Source organism: Tenrec ecaudatus, chromosome 2, assembly GCF_050624435.1.
Source record: "Tenrec ecaudatus isolate mTenEca1 chromosome 2, mTenEca1.hap1, whole genome shotgun sequence".
Taxonomy (NCBI): Eukaryota; Metazoa; Chordata; class Mammalia; order Afrosoricida; family Tenrecidae; genus Tenrec; species Tenrec ecaudatus.
In genome coordinates, this window is record NC_134531.1 from 205,267,479 (window position 1) to 205,285,294 (window position 17,816).

At 42.7% G+C, this 17,816-nt stretch overlaps 1 protein-coding gene across 1 annotated transcript in view; it reads left to right on the plus strand.

Annotated features, from left to right (window-relative positions):
- PRSS38 (serine protease 38) overlaps positions 1-17,492 on the plus strand; it is a 34,350-nt gene extending 16,858 nt beyond the window's left edge. The window contains exons 4-5 of the mRNA XM_075542890.1: positions 16,511-16,653; positions 17,238-17,492. Coding sequence (XP_075399005.1) covers positions 16,511-16,653; positions 17,238-17,492 — 398 coding nt within the window. The remainder of the gene's footprint in view (positions 1-16,510; positions 16,654-17,237) is intronic.
- Positions 17,493-17,816: the final 324 nt, after the last annotated feature.

Genomic DNA, 17,816 nt, shown 5'->3' on the forward strand with positions numbered 1-17,816 from the left:
ATTTTTTTGGCAGTCTATGGTGCTTTGATTATTCTTAGCACCATAATTCTAATTAATCCATTCTTCTTTGGTCTTCCTTATTCCATGTCCAGCTTTCACAAGCATATGAGGCCACTGAAAACACCATGACCTGGGTCAGATGAGCCTTTGTCCTCAAAGTCACAGCCTTGCTTTCAACACTGTCAAGAGGTCTTGTGCAGCAGAGTGACCCATCGCAATGTGTGCTGTCATCGCTTGACTAATGCTTCCATGAGCACTGATTATGGATCCAAGCAAGACAAATCCTGGACAACTTCAACCTTTTATCCATTTATCATAATGCTACCTATTGGCACAGTTGTGAGGATCTTGGTTTTCATTATTCTGAGTTGCAATCCATACTGAAGGTTGCAATCTTTGCTCTCCATCAGCTAGAGTTGTAAGGCCTCCTCGCTTTCAGCAAGCAAGGTTCTGTCATCTGCATTTCACAGGTGGTTAATAAGCCTTCCTCCAATCTTTATTCCACAGTGGTCATCATCTAATCCAGGTTCTCTGATGATTTGCTCAGCATACAGATCGACTGATTGTAGTGAGAAGATACAACCCTGCCGCACACCTTTCCTGGGTTTAATCCATGGAGTTTAATCCATGTCCAACTTGTGCATGAGTACAGTGAAGTGATCTGGAATTCCCATTCTTCTCCAGGCTATCCATCGTTTCTTATGATCCACAGTGAAAGGCCTTGCCATAGTCCAGGGGTCAGCAAACTATGACTCTTGAGCTACAGACAGCTCTTTGGGGATGTACATGGGGCTCTGAAGTAAAATTGAAAGTGAAAATAAAACCATCATAGTTTCATTTATAATATTACTTAACATTTTCCTTATTTATAAAAACGTATTTGTGGCTCTCAAATAATTTTTAAATTGTTATGAGGGATAGGATTGTATCTTCTTTCTTAAAAATTAGCTGACCCCAGGCACAGTCAATAAAACACAAATAATCATATTTTTGGTATGCTGTGCTTTCAGCCAGATCCATCTGACGTCAGCAATGACATCCCTTGTTCCACATCCTCCTCTGAATCTGGCCTGGCAGCTCCGTTCTGCTGCAGTTGTTGTTGGAGGATCTTCGGAAAAATTTTACTTACATGTGATATTAAAGAGATTGTTATTTAATAAGCATACTCTGTTAGTCTCCCTTCTTTGGAACAGGTACAAATAATGCATCTGTTCTAGTCAGTTGGGCAGGTAGCTGTCTTCCAAATTTCCTGGCAAAGAAGAGTGAGTGTATCCAATGCTTCATCGGTTTTCTTGAATCATTTAAATTGCTATTCCATCATCTCCTTGTTTTGGGCTAATACTTTCAGTGCAGTTTTAACTTTTTCCTTTATCACCATCACTTCTTGTTCATATGGTACCTCCTGAAATGATGGAATGTCGACCGGTTCTTTTTGGTAGAGTGACTCTGTGTATTCTTTCCATCTTCCTTGAATGCTCCCTGTGTCATTCCATATTGTGTCCATAGAAGCTTCCAATCTTGAAACTCAAAACTTGATTTTTTTTCTTCAGTTCTTCCCGTTTTAGATATGCTGAGCACATTCTTCTCTTTGGCTAAGTCTAGGGATTTCACATTTCGTTACAATATTTTGGTTTGTCTTATCCAGCTGCCCGTTTAAATGATCTACTTAACTCTGACTTCATCTTTTCTTCTTCTTGCCTTAGCTGTTCTACGACTAAGAGCAAGTTTCAGAATCCCTTCAGACATCCACATTGACCTTTACTTTAATTCCTGCCTTTTTAATGACCTTTGGCTTTCATCACGTATGATGTTCTTGATGTCCTCCCATAGCTTATCAGGTCTTTATATCATGAATGTTCAATGTACAAAATCTGTTCTTCAGATGGAACGGACCCAAGGTCATGTGTTGGATCTCATGGACTTGTTTTCTTCAACTTCAACCTGACCTTGCACATGGACAATTGATGGTGTGCTCCACAGTTGACCCTGGCCTCATTCTAGCTTCTCATATTGACCTTCTCCATCGTTTCTTCCCACATTCCTTATTATAATTCTGGACTAGGCCTGTGGATATATCCATTTTTGAGGCTATTCTCTATGATATTTGTGGAAAAGTTTTGTGGGGGATTAAGACCTGACTTTAGTAGAGGGTGTGATCCAAGCCATACATTTTGTGTCCTTGTGAGCATTTTGAGAAACTTCTTCAGTGGATGATGTGACACCATCCCCTGTTTCTTTGGGGTTAGGGTCTGCTAAAAGCCATTCCTCTGTTTCCTGACTGAACTTTGGTATAAGAAAGACCTGCTTTGGCTTTCGGCCACTGTCAGCTTCTGGATGTGGAGCCTGCAGTTTGGCTTGCCACTGCCTGACCTTTGGATATGGAACTTGACAGTACCCACAATCGCATGATACATTTCTTTTGTATTTTGTGAGTTTTGTGAGAAACTGCAATAAATGAATCACAGAACACAGGGATGTGAGGAAATATACTCAAGGGAGGGGTGGGTGGGGTGGGGTGGGGTGGACGGAGCAGAATAACATCTTGGAAGAATTGGACAATTGGGATATCTTTCATCTCCAATTCCTTGGGACACGTCTGATATTAATTCTTCTAAAATAAATTATTACCATATGTCCTTTCTACATTCTAGAATAGTTTGTGGATGATTGGTGTCAACTCTCCTCTGAGTAGTTGGTAGAATTCCCTGGTGAAGCCATCTCACCCTGGAATTGGGGGGGGGGGGGAGGTTAATGGCCTGATCTGTTTCTTCTTTGGCTATAGGCTTGTTGAGGATTTCTACCTCAGTCTGTGGTGATTTGGGTACATAGTGCATTTCTAAACACATACAATGTTCTCATTGTCAACTCATAGTTCACCAGGTGTTATGTCATTAGTCACCAATAAGTGAAATCTATTGATATTCTTGAAATGCGGCGGCATATACTCAAGATGGTATATTAGCTCTTATGAATTTGTTTTTAATTTTCAACTTCAAGTTGAATTTACGTGTGAGCAATTGATAGTTTGTTCCCAGTTCAGCCACTGGCCTAGTTTTGGCTGCTTGTCTTCAGCTTCTTCTTCATGTACTCCCACTGATGTAGTCAGTTTTATTCCTGTGTATTGTATCTAGCAAACGCCATGTGCGTTGTGACTATTTATGTTGTTGCAAAAAAATGTGTTTACAATGCCATCATTGGTTTTACAATGACATCACTGGTCTTGCAAATTCCACTATGTGATCTCTAGCTTCCTTTCTGTCACCAAGGCCGTGTTTTCTTTTTTTTATTAAACGTTTTATTAGGGGCTCATACAACTGTTATCACAATCCATACATACATCAATTGTATAAAGCACATCCATACATTCTTTGCCCTCATCATTCTCAAAACAATTGCTCTCCACTTAAGCCCATGGCATCAGATTCTCTTTTTTCCCCTCCCTCCCTGATCCCCCCTCCCTCATGAGCCCTTGATAATTTATAAATTATTATTTTGTCATATCTTGCCCTGTCTGATGCCTCCCTTCATCCCCTTTTCTGTTGTCTGTCCCCCAGGGAGGAGGTCACATGTAGATCCTTGTAATCTGTTTCCTCTTTCCAACCCACTCTCCCTCTACCCTCCCAGTATCACCACTCACACCCCTGGTCCTGAAGGTATCATCTGCCGTGGATTCCCTGTGCCTCCAGCTCCTATCTGCACATCCTCTGGTCTAGCCAGACTCTATCTGTACATCCTCTGGTCTAGCCAGACTTGCAAGGTAAAATTCGGATCATGATAGGGGGCGGGGGGTGGGGGGAGGAAGCATTTAGGAACTGGAGGAAAGCTATATTTTTCATCGGTGCTACATCACACCCTGACTGACTCATCTCCTCCCCTAGACCCCTCTGCAAGGGGATCTCCAGTGGCTGACAAATGGGGTTTGGGTCTCCACTCTTCACTTCCCCCTTCATTCACTATAGTAACATTTTTTTTTGTTCTGATGATGCCTTATACATGATCCCCTCGACACCTCGTGATCACACAGGGTGGTGTGCTTCTTCCATGTGGGCTTTGTTGCTTCTGAGTTAGATGGCCGCTTGATTACCTTCAAGCCTTTAAGACCCCAGATGCTACCTCTTTTGATAGCCGGGCACCATCATCTTCCTTCGCCACATTTGCTTATGCACCCGTTTGTGCTCAGCGATCGTATCATGGAGGTGTGCACCCAATGATATGATTTTTTGTTCTTTGATGCCTGATACCTTCAAAACCTCGTGATCACACAGGCTGGTGTGTTCTTCCATGTGGGCTTTGTTGCTTTCTCCTCCAGATTGTTCATCCAGCCTATTTTATTTAGACAGACCTGTGGTCAGCATACCTTTAAAGCAGGATGTTGTTCAATTTCTATGTATTTGATTTCTTAGTGTTGATTACTTATTTTAAAGTGTTATCTGAGAAGTTGATTTGTAATATCTCAATGTTTAATTTATTAAGGCTTGCTTTGTGGCCTAGCACAAATATTCCACATATGCTTGTAAAGAACATATTGTGCTCTTGTTGGGTGGAAGGTTTTGTTTTTGTCTAAGAGGTCAAGTTTGCCGACTGTGTTAGTTAGTTCTTCTGTCTCTTTGGTAATTTTTTACCTAGTTGTTCTGCCCTTCCTGGAGAGTTTATGTATTTAAGTCTCCTGCTATTATTGTTGTATTGTCTATTTCTTTTCTCAGCCCTATGAGAGTTTGATTAATGAGGGTGTTTCATCGAGTGCATAAATATTTATTACAGTGATGTCATCTTGTGCAACTCTACCTTTAATCATTATGCAATGCCCTTCTCTGTGTCTCATGATGGATTTTGCCTTGGCGTCTGTTTTATCAGAGATTCACACTGCTGTCCTTGCTTTTATATTTATTTATTTATTGGCTTGCCATTTGTTTGATGTATATCTTTCCATCCATTGATTTTTAGATTATTTTTGCCAATGAGTCAAAGGTGTGTTTCTTGTAATCAGCATTTTCTAGGTCCTGTTTTCTTATGCATTCTGCTGCACTCTTCCTCTTGACTGATGCCTTTAATCTATTTGCATTCATTGTCGTTATCGATAGGTGTGAATGTGCTGCTGTCATTCATCTGTGTGGGTGCTGTCACAGCGGTTGGCTTCTTCGTTCCTTATCATTTTCTTTACTGAGCTCCTTCTGATTTGGGATTTTCTTGTCATTTTTTCCCTTGCTGTTATTTTATTGCTTACAAGGGCTTTGTGATTCTCCTTTTTATTTTCAATGAGTTTCCGCCCCCCCATTTTCTTTGAGGTTACCTTGTTATTTGTTACTTTTTCTCAAGTTTTATAACAGCCTGTTCTCTCCTAATATCTACTTTACTTTCTTGGTGTTCAAAGGTTTCATATCTATACTGTTCACTCTATTTACTTTGTAATTGTCTTCATTGCAGACTGTTATCTCTGGCTTCCTATTTTCAGTTTTGTAAGTTTGTTTTACTTTGAATACTGCTTTAAGTGGGTGGACTTCTGGGTGGTAATGTCTTTTAGGTTAATGTCTGCTCTTGTTGGTGATTCTCTGTCCAAAGAACTATCCTTACTTTTTTTTCTTTTTGTAACATTGGTCTTTTATTTTCTTTCAAGAACATTTGTACATTTATTGCCATCATCATTCTCTAAACATTTGCTTTCTACTTGAGCCCTTGGTATCAGCTCCTCATTTTCCCCTCCCCCTCATGAACCCTTGATAATTTACACATTATTATTTTGTCATGTCTTACACTGTCCGAATTCTACCTTCACCCACTTTTCTGTTGTCTGTACCCCAGGGAAGGGGTTACATGTAGATCCTTGTAATTGCTTTCCCCTTTCTTTCTTTTTTTTTTTTTTTGGTAACATTTATTTATTTTCTTTTAAACCATTTTGTTGGGGGATCATGCAACTCTTATCACAATCCATGCATACATGCATTGTGTCAAGCACATTTGCACATTTGTTGCCATCATCATTCTTAAAACATTTGCTTTCTACTTGAGCCCTTGGTATCAGCTCCTCATTTTACCCCTCCCTCCCTGCCACCCCCTCCCTCATGAACTCTTGATAATTTATAAATTATTATTATTTTGTCTTGTCTTACACTGTTGGACGTCTCCCTTCACCCACTTTTCTGTTGTCTGTCCCCCAGGGAGGAGGTTATATGTAGATCCTTGTAATCTATTCCCCCTTTCTACCCCACCTTCCCTCCACCTTCTGGGTATCGCCACTCTCACCACTGGTCCTGAAGGTTTCATCCGCCCTGGATTCCCTGGGTTTCCAGTTCATATCTGTCATTGGTCTTGTTTTTATGAAATCCTTTAATGTCTATTTATCTGGACAATTTCTTGTTTCTTCCTGTATTTGAGGGATGCTGTTACTGAATATAAGGAGTCCTGGTGGTGTAGTGGTTATGTGTTGGGTTGCAGTCTGTGAGGTCTGAAATTATAAACCACCACGGCCCTCTGGGAGAAAGAGCGTTCTACTCCCATAAACAGTTAAATTCTCAGAAGCTCACATGGGCTCTTCTGCCTGTCATATGGGGTCGCTATGAGTCAATATTGGCTTTTAATGGAAGTGAGTTTGTTTGGTTTGAGGTATAGATTTGGGGCAGTTGTTTTTTTTTTCCTTCAGAATTTTGCATGCCATTTCCTTCTTGTTTGCATGGTTTCTGCTGATAAATCTGAACTTAGTTTTAATGGTTCCCTTTTGCAGATAACCTCTTTGTTTCCCGAGCTGCTCAGGATTTTCCCTTGTCTTTGAGATGGCGAAGTTTGACCATGACATGTCATGGTGACTTTCTTTTTGTATCTGTCCCGTTTAGCGTTATTCCACCTTCTTCGATGGTTCTTCTCCCCTCTTTAATGGCGTTAGGAAAGTTTGCTTCCAGAGTTCTTGAACTATTTTTTCTGTTCAAGTGGTTTGGTAGGAGCGGGGTGGTGCAGGGTAGGGGGGTTGGTTGGTTGGCTTCTTCTTGTTCTGGGATTTCTATTTGATAGTTGATAGTGTCCCACACAATTCTTAGAGTTGGTTTTTATTTTACTCTGCTTATAAGCTCTTCTTCCTGTAGATTGGTATCAAGAGATGTGTCTTAAAGCTCACTAATTTGACCTCCCATTGCTTCAGTTCTTCTGTTTTGCTCGTTCAAAGTATTGTCTTAGCATTAATCTTCTGGGTTTCTATTTACTGGTTTTCATTTTGTCAAAATGCTCTTGTGCTTTTCTGTACCCCCTCCCTACTGCCCTGTGTTTTACTCTCACCATTAAAAATACCTAAGAATCATTCTTCTGAATTGCTTCTTTAAACAGCTGTTTTGCCACGTAATCCACATACCACACAGTTCAATAGTTCAATAATATGTAGAAGGGTTGTATAATCATTACCATAATCAATTTTCCTTTGTTTACCCATGGATAAATCACGTTTAAAATGAATGATGTAATCATCAGTTCTAGGGCTCCCTACCCCTTCCACATGCATTGCTTGCTCCCCTACCCCCTACCCTTCCTGTCTTCCACCTTTACCCCTACCTCCCCTATAAACCCTTGCATCAGTTCTTATCTCTATGTATCTACTCCTTCTGTGCATCACAAACTGGAAAACCCAACAGGAACAATAATAATTTTTTAAAAGAAAATAAAGTGGAAAGGATAAAATAATAATAATAATAATACAGAGATAAAACTACAAATAATGAATCAGATAGAAAAGATCTCGTGCATATTTAAAAAGCCAGGGAAGAAATTTTTGTCATAGAACAAGAAAGAAATACTTGCACCTAGAAGAATTTCTGGTTGGGTCAAGGTGGAGGTTAACTGACCAGGTATCAAGTGTGATCCAGTATAATCATGATTACAATGATCTCTATTTGAGAGTAGAGCTGTTTGAGACCTTTGCCTGTGGTAGTGGAAATCTGCCAGAGGCCTAATTTGACTAGATACTCTGCAGGTGGCTCTGTATTAGTCATTTGTTCGCACCATTCTATCTTTTTTTTTTTTCATGTGAACTGAAATCGTTTGTTGTCTGCAAGGCACTGTGTTGTTTCTATGTTTGTTTCTATTTGTTTATTGGCTGATAACGATGACTTTGCCCACTGATTGTAGCTGTTGAAAGTGCGATGGTGGCTAGGTCATGTGGAGAACATTGACTTGGTCAGGTGGAGACAGAGACATAATAAAAACCCCGAAACACACGCGACAAAATACAAGCACACAAACAGAAACCCCCACACAGACACAGAATCCAGAATCAGCAGTTGCTTTCTCTCCGTAAGTGACCAGTGCTTGCTTGCTTACCAATGCTCACAGTAGGAGTGTAGCCATGGATGCTTAAGGGGCAGCAGTGGTGACTTTTCTGGTAAAAGAGGGTTTGTGTTGCGTTAGAAATGATCCCACACCAGTTAAGTCCTATGTCTCTCCACTGGCAGTTTATCAAAAGAAGCAGAAAAAACAATGACAATAAATGAAAAACAACAAAACACAGAGCCAGAACTGACCACTGCTTTTTATCAAGACTCGCATCCTGTAACTAACTTCTGTAGTCGCCAAAAGAAGTGAGTAGGACAGTTCTCCCCCATCCTTTGGGGCTATGTTGGCAGCTTATCAACACATAACACAGAAAAAGGAAATGGCCAAGCCCAAACCCAAGCAACGCCTTCAACGGTGCAGTCCCAGGGCACCCTGTGGACCAGAGCCTCTATCCGAGCCATGTTCCAGAGTGGCGTGGGAGATCATGGCCTCCACCACGCTCTAGCGCATCACTATGTGGGCTTGCATCCTTTCAGGGAGCATGGAGTTTGGAGTACCAGAGATGACTCAGCCCCCCTCTTTTGTTAGTGTACTACTCTGTGTGGCCATCCCATCTGGTCTACCCCTCTTTCAGACTGCATCTCCCCCCCCCCAAGGCATATACAGGGAAGGGCATACTAGGTTGGTATTTTGTTGCCTTTCTGTCCACCCGGCAGGTGTGGAGGCAAACAGGGCGAATGTGTCCTTTTGGGTACCTGAGATTGCTGTGTGACGTGTGACGTCGGAAGATCTGCTCAGCTCACGGTTCGCCAACAGAGCGCGTGGTTCTCTCTGTGTAGGTTCCATCTTTTCATTTTCTCTGTTGGTGTTTTCGTCATTTATTTTTCTTTCCTCAGAGACCCACTGAAATCATGTGCTTTCTGTCAAGTAGACATGGAGTTAATAATGTTGGGCAGCTAACTGCAGGGCCGTCAGTTCAAACCTGTCATCCACTCTGAGAAAGATGAGGCTGTCTTCTCCTGTAATTGATAGTCTTGGAAACCCAATGGAGCAGTTCCACTCTGTCTTACAGGGTCACTGTGAGTCAGACAGACTCCATGGCGGTGGTGGGTGTGCTACATCTTTAGGCTGTGGGAAGCTGAGTTATTTTAGCATTCGCACGGTGAGTTCTATTGAAATAAAAATGTAAAGAGGCTGTTGAAGAAATACGACGGTGATAGGAGAAGTGGTAAGTATGCTAATTCTCAAGGAGAGAGCAAAGTCTTTTTAATATAAGTTTTATAAGTCTGTCTTTATTTAGTATCAGGTATTTTTAACATAACTTGGGTCATTGGGGAAGAAGAATCCAGAGAGTGGCAAACACTGTTGGGGGTCTTACTTGATAAAAATGGCTTAGCCCCTGAAGCCACATACTCAACACAATGTTCAACACCCGTACAAATGGAATAATCCTCTAGCGACAGCTATTATTTAACCTCAGGCTCACCTATAAGTAGAGTTGTTGTCATTGTTGTTACCTATCATTGAATCAATTTCAGTTAATAGCGAATGAAACACTGCTTAGTCAAATGCCATCCTCACAATGGCTGAAAATTCTTGGCCTCTCTTATTTCCATAGTCTCTGTTAGATTTCTGCCAGGCACACAGTTCATGCCAACCAGAACCACATCCTTAAGCCAGGAATGCTGTGAATTTTGCCCGTTTACTTCTTACAGAACTTACTACTTTCACTGACAGCACCAGGACGTGTATTTTAGCCATCAATTCAGCTCTCCCTCTCTGGCAGTAAAATTAATCACTTTCCCGGCCGGCTGCACCGTGTTAAAACCTCCACTCTGACAGAGCAGGGACAAGGTGGACGCTCCTGGGATAGAAGTCAGAGGCTTCTGCTATGCTTGCCTAAATTTACTCCACTTCTTTGCAAATAAAGTATTCTTAAGTTTTCTCACTGCTCTTAGTTGAATTTTTAAAAAACTTTGTCCAGTATTACACTGATTTTTGTGGGGGCATTAATTGGCCTTTTTACTCCACTCTAGCCAGAATTATAACTTATTATTTTGTGCTATGTGTTTTCATATTTTAAAAATGTTTACTCTGTCTAAATTCCTTTCTAATAGACAGGTTTTATATATGTTACGGATCTAAAATTCAATATTCTAGTGGCATCTTGTCTTAGTTACCTACTGCACCAATGACAGGAATACCACAAATAAATGACTTTAACAAACAGAAATTTATTCTCTCACAGTTTAGGAGGCTGGCAGTCTGAATGCATATTAGCTTCCTCTCTCTGGTGGCTCATTGGTTATGAGGAAGTACTTGTCTCCTTTTAGCATCTATAGGCACAGCATATTTGGCGATCTCTGTTTGTCTTGTCATCAGCTTCCCCATAGACCTGAGAGGTCCCCAGTGCAGCGACTGGATCCAAAGGCTGCATTCTACCCCTGCTCTTCATTCTTGGTCATAGTAGGTCCCTCCTCTCTGATCTCTTCTACCTCCTTTTATCACTGTGAGCTGAAAGGTGCTGCAGGCAACACCCAAGTGAAATCCAAGTTCTTTTTATAGAATCAGAAAGAACTCATGAAAAAAGTCAAGCCAAGAGTTGCGTTACTAAAAGAGTATATGGGGAAAATATTGAACAATGGAGGAAGCAGCAAAAGAAGATAGAACAAATACACAGAGTCACTATATCAAAAATATCAACATTCAAGAGATAGCAAATGATCAAGAACCAATGATAATAAAGAAAGAATGTCAAATTGTACTGAAAGCATTAGCCAAAAACAAAGCTCCAGGAATTGAAATGTTTCATCAAGCTGATGAAGCACTGGAAGAACTTAATCATCTGTGCCAGGAAATTTTAGAGGCAGCTACTCAGCCAACTGACTGGAAAAGAGCCATATTTGTGCCCATTTCAAAGAAAGGTGACCAAACAGAATGTGCAAATTATAAAACAATACCATTAATATCACATGCAAATAGAACTTTGCTGAAGATATTCTAACAATGTTTGCACAGCACATTAACAGGGACCTTCCAGGGGTTGAGGCCAGACTCAGAAGCCAATGTGGAAAGGAGCATGTCATTGCTGACATCAGATGCAGCTTGGCTCAAAGCAAGGGATACAAGAAAAATGTTTACTTGTGTTTTATTGATGCAAAGGATTAGACAATATGGATCATGAACATCTATGGATAACCTTGAGAAGAATGGGAATTCCAGACACTAAATTGTGCAGCACTGGTACCTGGATCAAGAGGCAGATTGAACAGAACAAAAGAATACTGCATGGTTTAAAACCAGAAGGGTGTGCATTAGAGTGGTGTCATTTCACCGTGCTTATTCAATCTGCAGGATGAGCAAGTAATCTGAGAGGCTGAACTATGTGAAAAAGAATGTGGCATCAGATTAGAGGAAAGCTTAACAACCTGCAATATGTGAAGGAGACACCTTGCTTGCTGAAAGTGAAGACTTGAAGCACTTGCTATTGAAGATTGAGGATCGCAGCCTTCGATGTGGAATGCAACGCAATGTAAAGAAGATCCAAATCCTCACAACTGGACCAATTGGTAACCTCATAAATGGAGAAAAGATTTAAGTTATCAAGGATTTTGTCTTGCTTGGATCACAATCAATGCTCATGGAAGCAGCAGTCAAGAGATGAAATGATACATTGCATTGGGTAAATCTTCTGCACAAACCTCTTTACAATTTGGACGAGCAAGGATATCACTTTAAGAACCAAGGTGGTTGTAGTAGTTACATAATTTCGTGTCAACTTGGTACATAAAAGTTGGTACATGTCAACTTGGTACATAAAAGGTACATGTCAACCTGGTACATAAAAGTTGGTACATGTCAACTTGGTACAAAAAGGGTGAATTCTAGCCTGTCAAGTCACAGTCTGATGGTGGCTCCTAGTGGGTGTGTCCTTCTCATAAGGAGGGCCCTGGGAACTCCCCCCACCTTCTCTGAGAGGAAAATTACATTTATCACATTCATTTTCACCATTTCAGACAGAAATAACCAAAAACAACTTCTAGGACTTGAAGCCTTCATTTCTCCTGTCCTTTCCAGAAAATAGCCCAGTAAACCACATGGCAATATCTGACTTCCAGCTAGCCAAAGAAGGAAAACTACCATAAAGCAGAGGTCAGACAAGTATCCACTCTATTTTCATGATTTGTTTCTCTAGTAGTCTATTTCCCAGGTACCATAATGTGTAGGTCTGGGTTGACTAGAGAAACAAATTATTGACTCATGAACTTCTGTGAGACCATGCTGCTTAGTCAAAATGGCTGACTGAAGGCCAGGCCCTGGCTTGAGGTAGCCAGAGACCTAAGGTGATATTGCATATGAATGGGATAGTTTAGATAAGAAATGATTGAATTAGACTGTTTTAAGAAGAATTGCTTAGAATCTGGCTGTACTAGGATTATATTGACTTTTTCTACCTACTCTATGATAGATATGATTATTAGGAAATATTAATAGAGTTTATAAGCCCACTGCCTTCAGACATTAAATTGGATCTGTAAAATAGGTTAGCAGGAAATACCTGAAAGATGGCTTAGAAAAGGTAAGCCCCACCCAGTGCTTTAAATTCTCAGTACATTTGCATTTGAAAAGATTTGCTGAAAGAGCTGTTGGTGGACTGAAGAGAAAAATAACCATTTGGCTTTTTGAATTTTGAACAAATGGTTTACACCTAAAACTGGACAAATTTAGAGCCATGAAGGAATTCTTCTCTCTAGGACTAAAAGTTAAAGGTAGCCTGCAGGCAGCCTGAAATGCTCACTAGGTGACCACCTGGATCTACTTGTTGAGTGGAAGTGGGAGAAAAGTAGTAATAAAGAGACAGATTGAGTCTGGCCACTGACACCCATGGACCTGGTTCACAGGGACTAGAGGAGAGGTGAGAGCAGGTTGGCTGGTCTGAAGTTTAGAGAGTTGTGTGGAACCTGAGCTCATGGTATGACTTAGCTCAAGACGGCTGGGCTTGTTAAGAATTTGTGAAGGGGCCTGTCCATGGTCAAAAGGCAAGGCAGCCACTGGGAATCCTGGTGAGGCTAACAAGGTGATTCACAATGAGGTGACCAGAACCCGGCCAGATGAAGATATTTAAACCTGTGAATTGGTGCATATCGCTGTTAACTTTATGGATGGCCTGTCCTGGTGACTTTGCTTATGGATGCAGACTCACAAGGTTGCAACTGGAGTGTAGATTCTTCACATCAGAGAACACGATTGTCTCCTCAGAGCACTAGGCTGGATTCTCTGAAATCCAGTGACGCAAACCCAGTGAACTTTGTTTATAAGTGGGCAGTGTAGAAATTGGATACCCAAAATGGGAAGGATAAAGGCACGAAATGGCTGGCTTACAAACTTTAATGGATGGGGAAATATGTTAATAGGACTTATAGGATTATGGTGTAGGTGTTCACCTAACTGCAATTGTTAGGCATAGAATACTTTTGTTCACTTGTAGAATATTATGCTTAAATGGGGCTGGCACATTTTCGGTTGTACACAGTTTAGTTTTATCTTATTAGGCACAAATATGATTTTATTATTGTCTGTTTTAAAATTATACATGGCTAAAGAACGGAGTAAAGGTGTCAAGTAGACAAGGGGTGGTCTGTGGTAGGTACATAATTCCATGTCAACTTGATATGTAAAATGGTAGGGGTAGAGTCTAGCCTGTCAATCAGGTCACAGCCTGATGGTGCCTCCTTGTGGGCATGGCCTTCTTATAAGGGGGTCCCAGGGAAGCTCCCCCATCCTCTCTTTCCATTCACTTCCTGCTGGCTGACCCATGTTGCTGTGAGCCCTGTGATGCAGCCACTGCCATTGAATCCACACAAATTTGCACCCACTGGCATGTGATGTTCCTGCATTCTGCATCATTGCATGTGGCTACATGAGTCTGAAGAGGGACTTGTGGACTAATATTGGACGTATGTTCTTGATCTGGACTGCTGAAATATTTTCTTGATTTTTAATAACTTCTTGATATAAAACTTTCTTTTACACATATATGAGTGTCACTGACTTGTTTCTCTACTCAGCTGAACCAACACAGTGATTCTGGCCCAAGCCATGTATTTTCATTTGCCTCGTACGCACGCAAAAGTTGTACATTGAATGAAGAAGATGAAAGAAGAATCGATGCATTTGAATTACGGTGCTTGTGAAGAATATTGAAAGTACCATGAACTGCCAAAAGAACAAGCAAATCTGTCTTCGAAGAGATACAGCTAGAATTCTGTTGAGAGGCAAAAACAGCAGGACTTTGGAAAGTTTTCTGGAGAGGCCAGTCCCTGGGAAAGGACAGCATGCTTGGCAAATAAGGGAGCAGCCAAGTAAATGGAGTGGCACAGTGGCTGCAGGGATGGGCTTGAGCATGGCAAGTGTGAGTCTGGCCCGGCGCTGGGCAGCAGGTCTTCCTGTGGCACGTAGGCTGGCTCTGAGTCAGAACCGACGTGACCGCCTCCCAGTAACATCCTTTGAGTGGCTGGATTCTCTGAACTCCAGTGATGCAAGACCAGCGAACCTTGGTTATTTATATGTACAATGACATCTCAAGGAAGGGGGTCACTCAGTTGACAAGTCCAAATCTGTGGGTCAGATGTCACGTTGAAAGTTCTCTCTAGCTTACTTAGCTACTAAAGCTGTGGAAATAAGGACCAGAAGAGCAGAAAACAGGATGTTGTCTATGGAGTCGAATTAATTCAAGGTAGGCAGATAAAATGGCAGGCGCTGCTACCTCAAAGGCTGCACAGGCTAACAACTCGCAGGATCGGCATGTAATATGACAGCCTATTGGATCAAGTCCAAAGAACCGGAGTTTGGATGACAAGCCAGATGCAGGATCCAATTCCATCAAAATACATCAGCCAAGCTTTGCCATAAAGGCCATATACATTGGAAGCAGGCCACACCCCTGGGGAAGATTTCTTTTGATTGATCGCCTGTTCATATCAGATCAGTGGTTACATGTATCAGACTTCCCTGGGGCAGGGGATGGGGTGACTCGAGCAGGATCGCTAAGCCGTTGATAATAACGGCCAGTCAAGCTAACACACAACCTAAACCACCTCAGGATTGTCTTCCTCGCTTCCTTTTCAAACTGTTCTTTTTAGTGTGGAGAAACCCAACTGACTTTCACATGTTGCTCTTCATCCCTGCCGCGTTGCTGGATCCTTCGATTAGAATCTTATTATTGCATCTCTGTGATTTGGACTCTACAGCCTTTTAATCCTGTTTACAACCCATCTAATCCTCTTATAGGCTCCTTTCCTCTTCCTCTGATTTCTCCTACCAAGCTCCACCAGCAGGAACCAGGAAGCACCGTGAACATCCTAACCTTACCCTCTTTCCTGGACATACAAATTCATGAGGTCCATGAGCTATTCTCAAGACACTTCAGGCTACAGATTTACCAAGCACCCCCCACCCCTGCGCAACACCTGCACTCAACCCCTAACTCATTGCCATCGAGTTCATTCGGACTTCTCGTGACCCTGTAGGACAGGGTGGCCCTTCCCATGTGGGTTTCAGAGACTGTAACCCTTCGCTGACTCATAAAGTCGCATCTCTCTCCAGCAGTGAGGCGTGGTCTCAGCCACTGACCTTAGATTGGAAGCTGAGCACGTAACACACCACACCGCCAGAGCTCAGCGCCCAAGCCTGGCTGTGAGCCGTGTGGCCTTCTTTAGCTTTTGCTGTCCCCGCAGAAGGCTTTTGAGGCCAATTTCGATATCCCTGTGCATACACAAAGACACGAGGTGACGAAAACAGCCCCGAAACCTCAGAGCCTCCTCCTGGCCCGCGCTTTGTTACAACCCCTCGTCATGATTCAGTAGTGATCCAGTGTGATGCGCATGCCACTTCAGCAAGAGGGAAGCAGAGGGAACAGAACGAGGCGAGGGGGTCCAGAGTGCTATTACTTCTCTCGGGAGATGTCCTGTAACGTTTAGAGTCACCTCGCATGGACCAGAGTGAGTCTAGGCCTGTGTCTCAGCCTGATTTCCAAAGGCAAGTACGGGATTGGCATTGAAGAGAGGGACCAGAAGGAACCCCCCACAATGAACTCATCTGCAGCAGGCATCCCTGTCCGTGCAGATTGCTGTGCCGACTAGAAACTCCACCCAGAATGACAGTCGAGGCTTCTTTATGTGAGACTCATTCCTTCTCAGCCCACTGGCAAACACAGCTGCCAGAAGAGCCTTTCACTGGTCTTGAACTCCTTCCCCAACAGGCACCCCTTCCGAGATATTGCAGGAAGCTCGGTTGACTCTGATTCCAAGAAACGTGTGTCGGCTACTCTATGGAACCCCATATACTATTCGGCATGACATGCTGTGTGCTGGGAACATTATCAATACAAAGACCGTTTGTGAGGTGAGCTCCAGATTGGATGTGGGTGCAGGAGGACAGAGACTGTGTAAAAGCGGGAGGTTGAAGCAAGTGGCTTTCTGATGTTTGGGTTGATTTGAGCCGAGAACATTTCACCTGGCAAAGATCACAGGGCCTTAGCCCTGAAGGTACACATTTTCATGTGATCAGGCCCACCAGGAGACCGCAGGTATGGAGGGCAAGCAGCCAAGGCAGGGGTCCCACTGTGGGTGCCCAGGACCCTGTAGAGCCCAACGGAGACCGCACCATGACACAACTCCACATCTGTCTGGCTTCTGTTGCCCGCTTGCTATTTGTTGACCCCTGTGGACACAGAAATCTGCAGTTGTGGATTTGCTTGTCCTACTAGAGCCTCCTCCATGGTTCACTCTTGTCCTGAACTTGACAGCAGTAAACTCTGTATTCTTGCAAACAGGGAGCTCTATGAGTCGGGGATGTGTGAGTGGGAGGGGTAACTATCACACACACGCACACACCCCACCCTATAACATCTTCAATAGGCAGGTGCAGGAGGTAGGAAAGCTCAGTGCTTTAAGGTCACAGAAAACTCTTCTTTTTTTTTTTTCCAGGGTGACTCTGGAGGCCCACTCGTCTGTGAAATCAACCAAGTTTGGCAGCAAGTTGGAATAACCAGCTGGGGCCGTGGTTGTTCACACCCCATGTTTCCTGGAGTTTTTGCCAACGTCTCCTATTTCTTCCCATGGATTGAATCTGAGATCAGAAAAGCGCCCCTGCCTCCGCAGCTGGAGCCGGACCTCTGCTCTCGCCCCGGAGCCGGCTTCCGTGTGCACATCATCATGCTGGTCTATCTGTCGGTCTTTTAAAGGGCCTATCCAGCCACTTGGGGGCCTTCCTCACTGCCATTTTCCCGGTGGCCACACAGCTTCAACTTAGTCAAGTTGCCTTGTACTTTCTGCCAATCACTCTACTCAGGGAGGACGGAGTCTTGGATGCTGAACTGGGAAAGGCATCGTATAAAGAAGAAGGAGTAGGAGCTTAGGGGCCCAGCTGGGAAGATAGAGGCCTAGACTCACCAGCATGAAGGTGGGGTGCCTCGGGGCGAGGTACCAGAGAGTAAAAGGCTTTAGCTGAGTGCCTCATGAATGTATCTGAGATTTTCACAAGATCATTAAATATTTACTAAGTAA